This window comes from Chamaea fasciata, unplaced genomic scaffold (assembly GCF_029207755.1).
Source record: "Chamaea fasciata isolate MVZ Bird 193981 ecotype frontalis unplaced genomic scaffold, bChaFas1.0.hap1 SCAF_1, whole genome shotgun sequence".
Classification (NCBI taxonomy): domain Eukaryota; kingdom Metazoa; phylum Chordata; class Aves; order Passeriformes; family Sylviidae; genus Chamaea; species Chamaea fasciata.
In genome coordinates this window covers 139,700,899-139,714,083 of record NW_027094086.1, presented here as the reverse complement: position 1 = coordinate 139,714,083, position 13,185 = coordinate 139,700,899, and the positions used below count along the sequence as shown (strand labels likewise).

At 37.8% G+C, this 13,185-nt stretch overlaps 1 protein-coding gene across 11 annotated transcripts in view; it reads left to right on the top strand.

The window, feature by feature from the left end:
- The window catches only part of PARD3 (par-3 family cell polarity regulator), a 445,231-nt gene that overhangs the window by 424,801 nt on the left and 7,245 nt on the right, over window positions 1-13,185 (top strand). For all 11 annotated transcript variants that reach the window (XM_066200202.1, XM_066200148.1, XM_066200211.1 and 8 more), the window contains one exon: window positions 5,389-5,509. In XM_066200202.1, coding sequence (XP_066056299.1) covers window positions 5,389-5,509 — 121 coding nt within the window. The remainder of the gene's footprint in view (window positions 1-5,388; window positions 5,510-13,185) is intronic.

Genomic DNA, 13,185 nt, shown 5'->3' with positions numbered 1-13,185 from the left:
CGGCACTGTCCATGGTTACACCTGTTTGTGTACCATGTCTGTATGTGTTAATACCCATGTGTTCATGAAAAATCTGTTCCCTGATGTTTTAGAAAAGGACCATATATAGGGCACAATGGAAGGAGAGGACCAGCCAAATTGGTTGCACTAACTTAAGCCTGAGGAGTGGCATTTAGATGTCAAAAAATAAACCGCAGAACAAAATAGTAGGAAAAGACCAACCTGCTCTGGCAGGCTGGTGGCAGGAAGGAGACAGTACAAACTGTGCTGCTGCTCAGCCCTCATCACCCTGTGCTGTGTGGGCACAGTCATCTGTGTCACTGATGATTAACAAATCTGCTTAAAGTGAACAAACCAGCAGACTGTGCATTGGGACGCAGTGGTAACTTTCAGGCTGGTAAAGGGCACACTTTTCATTTTATTTTATGTCCATGACTTTTTGAAATAACTTGACAGTTTCCGCTTATTCACCCTCAAGGGCCATCTGAAACAGACAAATCCATCTGCTTGGGGTTAAGCACTGTGGCGAGAGGGTGCTTGAGTTCCAGTACATGTAGCAGAAGTTTTTATATTAGATTATCACCACTCTGCTTTCTGTTGGGCTGTTTCATCCTGCTCAAGTGATGAAGAAAGGGGCCAATTTTGTAGACATTCTGTTAGTCTTGTACTTTGGTAAGGATGTGTACCACCAACCATGGCATGGCCACATTGTCAATCCTCAGTGTGATGGAAATAAATTTGTTTCCTGCTCTCCTGTCTCTATAGGCAGAGGTAGATACAAATTCAGACCTTAATTTTTAATGTGACACAAGTAATCTGTTCAAATGAAAAGGAATTTATATCATACAAATGGGTGATAACTATTTGCCAGCTTGAAGCAAGTAAGAACCCATCTGTGTTTTATTACTGCTATCCAGAGATCAAGCAGCCTGTCAGGCCAGTGAGGCCCCGGCAGCTCAAATGTGTGATAGAAGATTTCAAGGTGTAAAGAACACTTTTTGTTTACTAACCTTTTGGTTATTCTAGTCAAGTTGCAACTGCCTGGAGGTGCTGTTAAGACCCTTCTCCATGCTTTTTCAGGCCAATAAATTTTTTTCCCAAAGCTTCAGTCATCCCTGTTCAGTGGCATGTTTGTATCTACTTTATCACACTGAAAATCTGACTGTTTTGAAAGGAATACAGCTCTGCACATCAGTACATGACATCACACTGAGACATTGCTTAATGATCTGAGACCCTGATGGCCATTGCTGCAACTGCATGTTTCTGGAAATATGTGACAGCCCTTGCCTATCTAAGTCTTGCTTACCATTGCATTTTTAAGCTGTGCTGCTGGTGGTGTGTTTTGAAGCAGCACTCAAAAAACAACTGATTGTGAAATGTGCCATCTGCAGATGGAAAGCAATGGGGTGCCAAGTAGAGCTGTGATACAAGAAAGCACAGATGCTTTGCAACCCAAGTAAACTTTGGCCCTAAAAGCCTTTCCTTGAATTTTATTTCTTTTAAGAGCATTTAATATTGAGAGCGCTTCGATGGAAGAACATCACTGGTATCTGATGCTAGGAGGTGCTAATTGTCTTCTGTAAATTCACAGCCATGCTGTTATTAAGTAGGCATAAGGGAAGGCTGTCTGGGCAAGCTGTGGTTACTGTAGAGAGTTGTTGTTCCAGTTTTGCTAAAAATCTTAAAGCTAGCATAGGTCAAATTTTCAATAGACTTTGGATGAAGTTCAAGGTACACTCCTTCCTGCCTGCTAATAGTCCTGAATTCTTTGAGGTGGATCTGCCTTCAGATTTTCAGTGCATCTGAATGAAGGATGCAAACAGAACATGGCACATTTAATTGAACTTTTGAGGACATGCCCTGTACACCCACAATGGGGAATTTAAGCAGCAAGAACACCTGCAGCCTGCATCCTAGTAGTCTATTGATATGACCCTATCTCTCTTGGGTCAATTCATCCAATAAGTCAAAATTCATTTTGCTTTAGACTGGCTAAGGACACTTCACACGGAATATAATTTGTTTAGCTCTTCCCCCAGGGATAATGACGTGACTTACATAAAGATTTGTAGATAAAGCAGATCATCTTGGGATCTGAAAAGAAATAAAGTTAGGTTTGCGCTGTTGACACCAAAATTTTATTGGAGACAGTTTTCCCTTGTGATTGTGATTTTTACATTTCCCTCCTTCTAGAAGTACTAATTAGGAGTTGAATGAGATACCAAGTGGGTGTACCAAGTGTCCCCTGAGTGCAGAGGGAGTGCAGTGGGAGACATAACAACTAGCAAAAAAAGCACTGATGATAAGAGTAACTGGGTGAAGAAAGGCGTGAAAAGAGAGAGGTGACAGCATAGCAGGCCAGGACAGAGATGTGCAAGCCCTCAGTGGTGAGAAGGTCAATGCAGCTATAATTTAACCTAGAGAATCAGAACAAGGTTGAAATGAAAATGGAAACCAAAGGAGGTGAATCTAAGATATAGTCTAAGCCCTCAAATAATCTTTTACAAATGTATCATAGTGCCACCTTAGCTGTCTGCCTTTTCCATTTCTAAATAAAAATATTTAATTCTTTTATTATTATTAACCCACTGACTTGATCTCACTTGCTGTTTCTTAGAGACTTTTTGAGCTCAAAGAAATTTCTAGAGTAGATATAGCAATGCTTTTTTCTAATTTTGCTCCTTCTTTTCTGTGAAATAGTCCTTTTTATAATTCACTTCCTTTGCACTTTTCTAAATCTGAGTCATGTCTCTTCTTTTCAGATAAAATAGAAATATTGTTAAAAGATTTATCTTCTCTGCCATTATCAAACCTTTAATAAGTTTGAATAACTTTTCTTAAATCAGCTTGACTTCTTTTTTCTTTTCATTTTTTTGTAAGGGTTTTTTTTTGGCATTAAAATAAGTTCTTAGGTCTGGAGACAAGTTGATTATAAATCCCAGGATCCTCCTTGTCCTTTGTTATTCCTCTCTGTAGTGTAGAGAGTGTCAAGTTCATGCATTTGCTGTTCAGGAAAAGACACATTTTGGCTTCGTGGCATGGACACTATGCATTTCCTTGCTATTCCTCTGATAAGGTATTTGTTGAAATGAATAACTATCACAAAATGTGCAGAAGCCCTGAGATCTGTAATAACCCTTCCAGTAGCCCGTTTTGGGGCTGGTGCAGTGTATCCTGTATAATGCACAAGGTTTAATGCAGTACTTTTGGGGTTTACCTTCTGTTTGCCATTGGATAAACTGCTTCAGTGTCACTTTGGCACTATGATCCCTAAAATCTGAAACAACCTTGATTATGGAATGCTGGTTATTTACCTGTCATCTTGACTACTACAAGGTGTCTATGGATGGCACTTTTCTAGTAATTTTTGCACAGAAATTCAATGATTTTTCTCTTTCAAACATACATTCTTATACCTGGATTTTTAATATTTACTATAGTTTTGCTTTTTTAACTGCAATTTATCATGTAGGAAACCCTTGTCTGTGTAGAAAGCAGTGGACTACTTGTTTGTTGGATTAACAATAGCAGTTTTAAAAATCAACAGACCATTTAAAAGTGTTTTGTATGTCTTCTATTGGATTGTGATGAATCCCTTTAAAATGTGAAGTGTATGGCAATGCATGGGAACAAAACCCAAGTGGTTGTATAGTAAAGCTGGGCAGCATTTGACAATAAGGAATAAATTTACATAAAATAAATCTGTAAATAGAGATAAGCTGTTTCGCAAAATGAAGTAGAATTAAGGAAATAAAATTAGCAACACACCTACAATGAAGTGGAAATTTTGAAAATACCAGTGTTTCATTTCCACCTGTTCTAAATTAAGCTTTCTTTTAATTGTATTTTTCTAAAGGGTAATTTGCACATAGAAATGGACTTACCCTACAAATAAAACATTTCCTTAAGCTCAAGTTTGGGTTAAAAAAAAAAAAAAACAAAACAGAAGAAAACACTTCTCTAAATTCCTTCCTTTTCTTTGCCTTTGGTTTCAAATAAATTAAAGGAAAAAAAAAAAAAGAAATCAACACAAACCACTTCAAATATTAGCCTTTGCCAGGACCATACTAATTTTTCTGTCTGGCCAACCAAACACTGATAAATTCTATTTATTGGCACTGAAAAGAGTGGGAGGTAATGTCTCAAACATCTACAACCTCCAATCCCCTGCACCTACCATTTCTGAAAGACACGGAAAGCCGTCACAAATGGACTCTAGAATTGTGTCTTTTCATACAAAAGAAGACACAGGATACAAATTCACTGTGTTTTATTGTACCATGTGTCTAAGAAAAGAAGTCTGTGGAATTGCTTTCCATTGTCTCTTTGCAGATTTTTCTTTTGAAACAAAGTAATAGCTGTCCATTCCTCATCAGCTCTTTTGAAATAAACAACGAAATGCAGGGCACAAGAAGCCTACAAGAATAGATGAAAATGCTTCTGGTTAGTCTTGATATCACATATTTGTTTGTCAGGCTTTCTGTGATTCTCACATTAACATTTTTGGAAGAGTGGGTTTGTAGGGTCAGGTAGGAGCTGCACAGCTGGAAAAATGTCAACAAGATTAATAAATACCCACTTTCCCCCTTCTCTGTGAAATAAGCCATTTCTGTGCATATTTCATTATGGTTTCATGTACACCTGTGCCATGGAGCATGGATTACTGAGCATTGTGGAAAAACTGATGGTTTTGAAGGATTGAAGGTTCTGGTTTGTATCAATATCTCTGGAACTGAGCCCTCCCCAACCCACCAGTGTCTGTGGGGCTGAGTGAAGCCAGCTCTCTGCTGCCCAGATCCATTCCTGCTTGTGGCCCTGTCAAATGGATGGCTTTTACTGCCCCCCAAGCCTTTTAATGCTTTCAGACTGATCAATTTAAAAGACTTGTTAAAAACAGAACTAAGGGATGACAGGCTCTTATTGATTGGGGAAAAGAACCAAATTTTATATAGGTAGAGCCTCCAGACATTGTAATTAATTTGATGTGAATAAAGATCGGACAGTACTGCAGTTTATTGATTGGAGGAAAGTATTTTTCTTGTTTATTCAGTAGCAGTGATCATTAGGACTTTTAATTTCCCTTTATGTTAAATCTGACACTACTATATCTATTGCTCTTCATTCTCTAGGAGTGACGTACTGAAAAACTGCCAACAACTTATAATAATTTTTAGAAATATTCTTATTTGTCTTGTCATTGCAACATCTGAAATTTCTTTATATGACAAATGGCATTAATAATCTTTTAAACAAACTAAAGATCTTTGTACTAAGTGTTTGTAAATTACTTTTAGGTCTGTTGCCCTGCACTGCAGCAGCAGTCCCAATCCTAGTCACAGGTGGCAGTTCCCAAGTTATTGATCATTTCTATCCTTCCTCTCTCAGCAACAGATCGACGCCCAACAATCACGACCGGATACAGCGCCTGAGGCAGGAGTTCCAGCAGGCAAAGCAGGATGAGGACGTGGAAGACAGGAGACGCACTTACAGCTTCGAGCAGCCCTGGGTGAGTGTGCCAGGCCTGCCAAATCTGGGAAGCTTGGCTGACTCCTGCTGTTCCTGGGTGGGTGAGGAGCCGACCAGAAGGGAGGCAGGGTGCTCTCTGCCTTTGCCCTTGCTGTGATCCCCATTTTTGGTTCATTGATGTTTACTTCATTTCTGAACTTCTTCAGCCATCTGTCATGTGTGCAGATAGCTTTATTTGCTCTGTGGTTAGACCCGTGATTCTGTGAGTTACTGCTTGGATTAGTATCAAAGGCAGTATCTATTGATCTGAAATTTTCAAGGAAAACCAGAATAAAATGCATACTAACAATAAATAATGGAAGATGCAACCTTGTAAATGGTATTTTCTCTGAAGAAATATCACTGTGTTTAGTTATTTTCATAAAGGCAGAGCTATGTCTTTTCACAGTAAAAGAGAGATGTGCCTGCTTTACAATAGTACCACTCTGACACTTATATTAGCTGAGACAGTTCTGTATTGAGATATATGTCCTAATTGATCTTTTAAATCCTATTCAAACTGATCTAGTAATGTGATACGGTTATCTAAATACATGTGCTTATCTTGATTAACATAATTGAATGAATTAGTGCTCCTTTTACATATTAGTGCTCCAATTACATATCCTAAATTAGGATCCTTTAAATATGCGACAAAACCTGTATTTTTTTTTGAAAATTCCATGATAAAGACAGTGAACGACTTGTTTGTGTTCCCAGAAATTGGGAAGTGTGTGAATTCTACGACAGTAGAATCTCTCACAGCTTCCTCTGAAGCAGGTGAGGGTGGTGAGTTATTGTTGCTCAGCATTGTCATGCACATGAGGTCAAGGTGAGAGAAGCCAAAGAGCCACTTGTCTGTGTATGGAGTCACTGGGAACAGCAGTATCAGGACATAAGCTTCTCTTTTCCTGTATTAGAAAACATCTAACTTCCTTAATAAATAGTATAAACTTTTTATTTATGACCAGATGCTTTCAGTTTGGGGTGGGGAAGATAATGTGATAGCTCATCACAGGGATAGTTTAGCTGTTTGGGGTAGATTGGGGCTGGATGTAGCTGATACCTTGTGTTACCCTTGTCAGCTACTGTTTGGTTTCCAAACGAGAGATCTGAACGACATTCTTGGGAAAACTGTGTATGAGAAAGGCTTGCACTCTTGAAGACTTGGGAACTTAACTACTGAAGGTCATGGGCCAAATTTTTGTATATCTAAATGCCATAGCAACTTTAGACAGTCAACTTGGCTTTTATTATAGTTTCTTGTAATGAGCGAGAAGGGAATTATTTGGAAGATAGACTGATTACCTTAGGAATGGAATAATTTCCTAAATTCTGGGTCAGAACATTGACCTTTCTATTTTCTCTTATTCAAACAAATGGTGTCTCTCTGTTTACTCCCCTTCTACAGATCATGCAAATGAGCTCAAAGTGACTAATTCAGCTTAATGTATTAATATTCATTCTGAGGCTTATTGTTGTTTTTGTAGGAGCTGCTCTGTTGTTAAATACATCGGTGACCAAATGTTTTAGTTTAGATAAGTACTTTAAAAAAAAAAAGTTGCCCAGAGTCTATTTGACTACTAATTTTATTTTTCCATCGTGTACTCCAGCCTTTCAAGATCACAATGCTTGGAAAGGATAAAGCAATGATCTCATCCATTTCAGCAGTTTACAGCCATTTCAGTTTTAAAGAGCCATAACCTTTTTTTTTAAGGAGTGTGTTGTACTACTTTACATGTTAGTCTAAAACGATGGGCTTTCTTAAGACATCCTCTCAAAATAGATCCAGATGTTTTATCAAATATCAATGACACACAAAAAAAAGCAAAATTGGTTTATAATGCATGTGTACAAAAATACTTGGATACATTCATCAGTGTCTTTTCAGTCTTCTCCATCTGTGAGCTGTTGGTTCCAAACCACAGCAGTGCAAAGTGCAACTGTATGTGGGCCATTGTTGAAAAGAGTGTTTTCACCTGAGGGAGATGGGTTGTGCAGCCTACATAAATAAAAGGCTTTGCATACAGAGAAGCCTCTGAGCCGCAAGACAGCAGCCAACTCTGACCTGGATTGGATAGAAAGAGAGGAAAAACCCATCCTTGGAGAAGTGTGTGCTACGAGGTGATAAGTAGTTTGCATTTCTCATTACCAAGCTGATGGGATGGTTGAGGATAGGGAACAAAGTGCTGATGTGATGTGGGACTGTTGGTTACGTTAAAGAAGTATAAATGAACATGGAGTTAGCAATGGAAGTAGTGGATGCTGATGGAAATCTGGCAGCTCTGAGGATATTCAGAGGAGCTCAATGCCTCAGAAACACACTAATATATTATAAAAATGGTCCTGTAATCCTCAACAACTCCAATTCCTCCCAGATTATTAATGGCCTATGACAGAGTTACCTGTGTCCAGTTACCTGTGAAAGAAACCTTTAGTGTCCTCCCTGGGTGGGAGGCAGATCTCATTCCACGGAGTACAACTTCACCCTAGCTCTGTGTGGTACCTGTGGGTGCCAGGCCCATCCCTTTCTGCTGGGGCCCATCAGGTGAAGGTCCTTTCTCTGCACGTGAACAACGCAACAGCGCCGGACTTCTTGCCCCACTGTGTTTGTCCTGCCAGTAAACAAAGTACTTGACTGCCTGCTGTTCAACAGCAACAGGCAGTTTAACAGACACAAAAAGTGATAGTGCTGGAATGAGATGACATTGTCTATTAAGCAGCGTAACATTTCTGCTCAAGGCCATTTGAATGACACACTGTTAGGGTTTAAATAACTGCCTAAATGTCGCAACATTGTGCCATCTCGAAAATTCACTCGTTCTGCAAGCTGAGTCAAAGCTTTATGGAAGAGATTTTTGCATTTGTTTATTTTAGGATGACTTTCTCAGGCCTCATAGCTGTTCTTTTTTTTCTTTTATGTGGCGCTTTTTATGTGTGTGTATTTCAAAAAGTGAGGTGCAAGAGGCTTTCAAGGGCAATACTATAGGCCTGATGTTGCATGGAAAAGAAGATAAAAATAACATAAAATTTGATTAATCCCTTTTAATCCTGCTGGTGTTAATTCCAGACAAAGTTTGCATGGAACTTCAGTGTGTCTGCTAATATTTAAGGCTCTTGATGTTGCTATGACACTTTTATACCAATGAGGATTCTTTTGGACCTGATTTTTCTGTCTGGTACCAAAGCTGAGCCTCTGTTTTCTGTGCTTTTCTGGATTGTGTTAGGTCTGCTGAGGCTTTGGGGGACTTTGTTGTAGTTTGTTCAACATCTCATATTTTTGCCTAGTCACATCTTGATTAACAGACACACCCACCCCTTTAATAACAAAACCACAGCTCTGTAGCCCTAAATGCCATGGGAGTGAACAATCCAATTTTTTTAAAAAAGAGCATTTTAAATCCATGGAAAGCACTTAAGTTGCTTGTGCTTCCTGCTTGTGGAAGCACACCGGTGATCCAAAAAAACCCACAAAGAGGCTTGAGGGACAAAAGCCGGTGCTTTATTTCATCATATTCAATACAATAATTGGTGCTGAAAATGGGAAGTGGCAAATTCCGTTCACAAATACATTCATCTCCAGTCATCCTGGATCTATCTGAATGATGGAAAAAACCTGGCATTGAGAGAGCATCTGAGCAAAATGTGCTTTAAATATTTAGGAGTCAAATAAAAATATACTTTATTTTCTAAAGATAACAGCTAACTGGGTCATAATATATACACACTACCTGACTTCTCTGACTCTACCATTGATTACAGGAACAAATTTGTGAAAAGTAAGTAATTAAATGATTTTCATAGAAGAAAGACTATAGGAGTCCTAAGGAGTTAAATATTCACTTCAGTCCATATTTATACATGGCCTGATAAACAAAGGCTCAGAAGGTCTGGGAGCTATGCTTGGGATTTTTCTGCTGTTTGTGGGTCTGTAGATCTTGTCTCTGTGGAAAAAAAAAAATCTCTTTTTTTTTTTTTTCTGTCTGAGACACTTATTTCTTATCCCTGTACTCAAGTCCATGACTTTCTCAAAGCCATACTAAATTTTAAGTAGTCTAAAATTCTTTAGGAAAAACAGAAGCCTGATTTTTATTGCTATAACTTTCACCATAGCGTATTAATATTACCTGGAAAAATGAATAACGGATTTTATTCATTAAAAAAATTGTAAAGTTTATATCAGGCTGTAAATTATGTAGAATTACTCAACACATTGAAGAGAAAGACAAGTATTGTAATAATTCTTTCTATTATTAGTCCATTTCAATAATCTATTTTAGGATATTTTATGCAAGCTATTAGGCAATATCTAACAGAGTATTGCAGTAAACAAAAACCTTAGAAGCTAAATTGAAGTTTCTCCTATCCCACAATTTGTTTCCTAGAGGAAACAAAAGTTATGCAGGAAGGTGTCTCCACAGGTCATTTCTCTTTAGCTGTGTAATTAATATCCATTTTGTATATCAGATCTGCAAAGGATTTAATGAAATACCAACATTTTTGCTAAGATTTAGGCTCTAACTTAACATTTTTTTTAAAATTTATAACTTTTTTTTAACCACTAGCTTTAATCTACTAATATATTTGAAATTAAAAGATGAAGATATAATATTTTTAAATGAAATTAAATCATTTTAGTTAGTAAACAAACATATTTATATCTCACAGGCACACAGTGAGCATACCTCAAGCAGAATTTCAGGGCTTTGTGGTTTGTTCCTGCCATACTGAAAATTTTCTTTCTGCTGCTCCTAACACAGAACAGAAATCTTTGTTCCATACTGCTCAGCTTCCTACATATACACTATAGACAGGTACAGAAAGGGATGGGATTTTCTTATTACATGTAGCTTGAGTTAATACATGCACCTGTTGGCAGTTTTTAAAACACATACTGCTATATGTTCTGTTCACCATTGCAACATAAACACAATGATAGAAGTAAAAATCATTTTCAAGGACATCTCCCAGAGACACTGGATGTTTTTCATCATTCTGAATTTTGATACACACAGTTACTGGATTGTCTGTCACCTGTGCCAAGTACATTTACACATAAAGCAGGCAAGGTCATTTAATCTTATCTGTTTCTAATTAGTGCTGCACTATGAGGTCCGTGGACTTTTGGGGGTCCTTGTGCCTGCCAAGTTCCCAGGTGAACTTGAAACTTCTTGGCTAAGCACAGAGCTTAATCTGGAAAAAAAAAAAGAAAAAAAAATAAAGAAAAAAAAAAAGTACATTTATTTTAATTAAGTAGTGGTGGTTTTTAATAACTGGGAAAATACTAAGGGACTTGCTCCTGTAGTAATCTCCCTGTTAACTGTTTCTTTATCACCCCAAAGAGTTCTGTGAGTCTGAGTAAGCACTTCTCCCAGCTTATCCCTGTGGTTCTAGGCTGTCAGATCGGAATGTCACTGTCATTGGCAGATCTCCTATCACCTGAACTAGTTGGACCTCCCTGGAAAGCCAGTGCCCTGGATGGCCCCCATGATCTCCTCTCTGTATTTTGGTGGCAGCTTTGATCTGTGCTATTCCTGAGGGATCCATGCTGTCACCACACAGAACTACCCTGTGTGGGTAGAAATGCCACTGTGCAGGGACAGGAGCTGTGTGGGCAGCCCCTGGGATAGGTAGGAAAAGAGAGGCGGGACCTTTATCCCTAAAATATGTTGCCCTGGACTTGATAATGGTCACTGCAACACGAGTCATGGTGGTTACATGTTCTGTTACAGAGCCATTCTCTGTAACATGAAAAAATGTTGTTTACATAAAGTGAGAAACTAGGACCTTTTAACTTTGCAGTCCTGGTTTTAAATTAATGCATCTCTGGGAAGAGAGCTACGTAATTTCATCTATCTTAAAGCACAATTTTACGTGCTGAATATTGCTTAACAATGCTGAATGCACTATCATTGCCACTCTAAATGTATTGTGGAAGACATGAACATACATTTATTTGTATAACTCAGCCTTGGTTGTTTTTGTGGCCTTGACCACATCCTAATTTAAAAGGTCAGTGCTTGTCATACATCTCATTGCAAGCGAGGCCAGGGTTCTTATCAATCTGTTCTGTGAGGACCGAGCTGTTGCCAGCTTTGTTGGATGGTTTCAGGTTGTTATAATTGTACTTAGCCTTGTAGTGGTATCGGTGTTATAATTACTGTGTTATGTGTGTTCCTTGTACATATTTTTTGCTGTTGAAAGATCTGAAAATGGTGCAACTTTTCTTTTTCATAATTTTCTCCATTTTATGCTAATATAAATGGGCTAGACATTTATATAGATGTGCGTTTAGGAATGTATTTGATTAAAATATATGTGCATAAAAGCCTACTGTGAGAACTGAGGCAAGATTACCAATTAGTTTTTGAAGATTAAAGTTACTTATTATATAAATATTTTTTGTTTAGTTACTTTAATCAACAGCACATTGAAAAGTTTTATCACTGTATGGAGATTTGCATTTTACTGAGCAAGGGTTCAAAATGGAATATATTAAGACTTTATATCATCATAACCATATATCAAGGGCATTCACAATGGTATCACTGAGGTTTTGAATGAAAAGTTTTGAAATAAAGGCCTTTTCATTAATAAGATGGTTGAATGTACCTGTCTATATATGTTATGATATGGAATATGTGATTACATACAAAGGGAGTATTTTTATGTCTCATTGACATATTTTTGGATACTTGAAATGAGATAGTAGATTCAATTATATGAATAGCTTATTGTAGATGTGAACAACATTCAAACCAAATAAATGTCCTTTCCAGATTAGTTAAGTATTGGAAATCCTCTTAGTTTAACAAGGCATACAAGTACTCATACCTTTAGTAAATCAGATAATGGATTTGAGATGTTTGCCTTTAGACTCATCAAATTATAAATGTCGTCCATTAGATGAAATTCTTTGTGAGCTGCAGAGAATCCAGACCTGACTCCTCAGATCCTGTCATTCTGGGCATGCACTACAGCAGGCAGACAGGAGTGACAGCTCCTGTCTCTATTGAACCATTGGTTCCTCTGTGCATTAAAAAGAAATATCTCTGAAGTTGCATTTTGATCTTAGTCCATTCCTACTCCATTAGGACTTTCAGAGCCTCTGTCACTTTACTGCAGGCTTTTGAGGTAACTTTAACTCTCCACACGTGTGTGTGCTTTCTAGACGATGCATTTTATTGTCTTGTATAAACCTAAACTGAGCAGCAGCTCAATCCTATCTCCACCTGTTTGGTTATTTAACCATACTCTGCACTGTGAGATTTTTTAATCCATTATATTTACAGCCAGCTGAAAAAAGTGAAACTGTTTTCAAATAAAGAGAAGCAATTCTGATTTCATGTCTTATCTGTGATAACTACCTTCCCACATATGACATAATATAGCTCCAAGGTTTCCAATGTTGTTGAAGTGAAACCCATGAAATGAGGAGGTTGGCTGTAAAATCTTAGTTCAAATGTTTTTATTCTTTATGGGGAAGTTGATATGGGAACTATTGAGTTTCCCTCTGGTTCGCTGTAAGCTGCTTATAACCACACAGGAGAGAATTCACAAATAAACCTTGTGATTTTCAGGTAATCACTCCCTTCCATAAGCTGAGCCCTTCAATAAAATACCAAATGTCAGAAGACTCTCAATAAAGTCAAGAAAGTTAGAAATGTTGACATATGC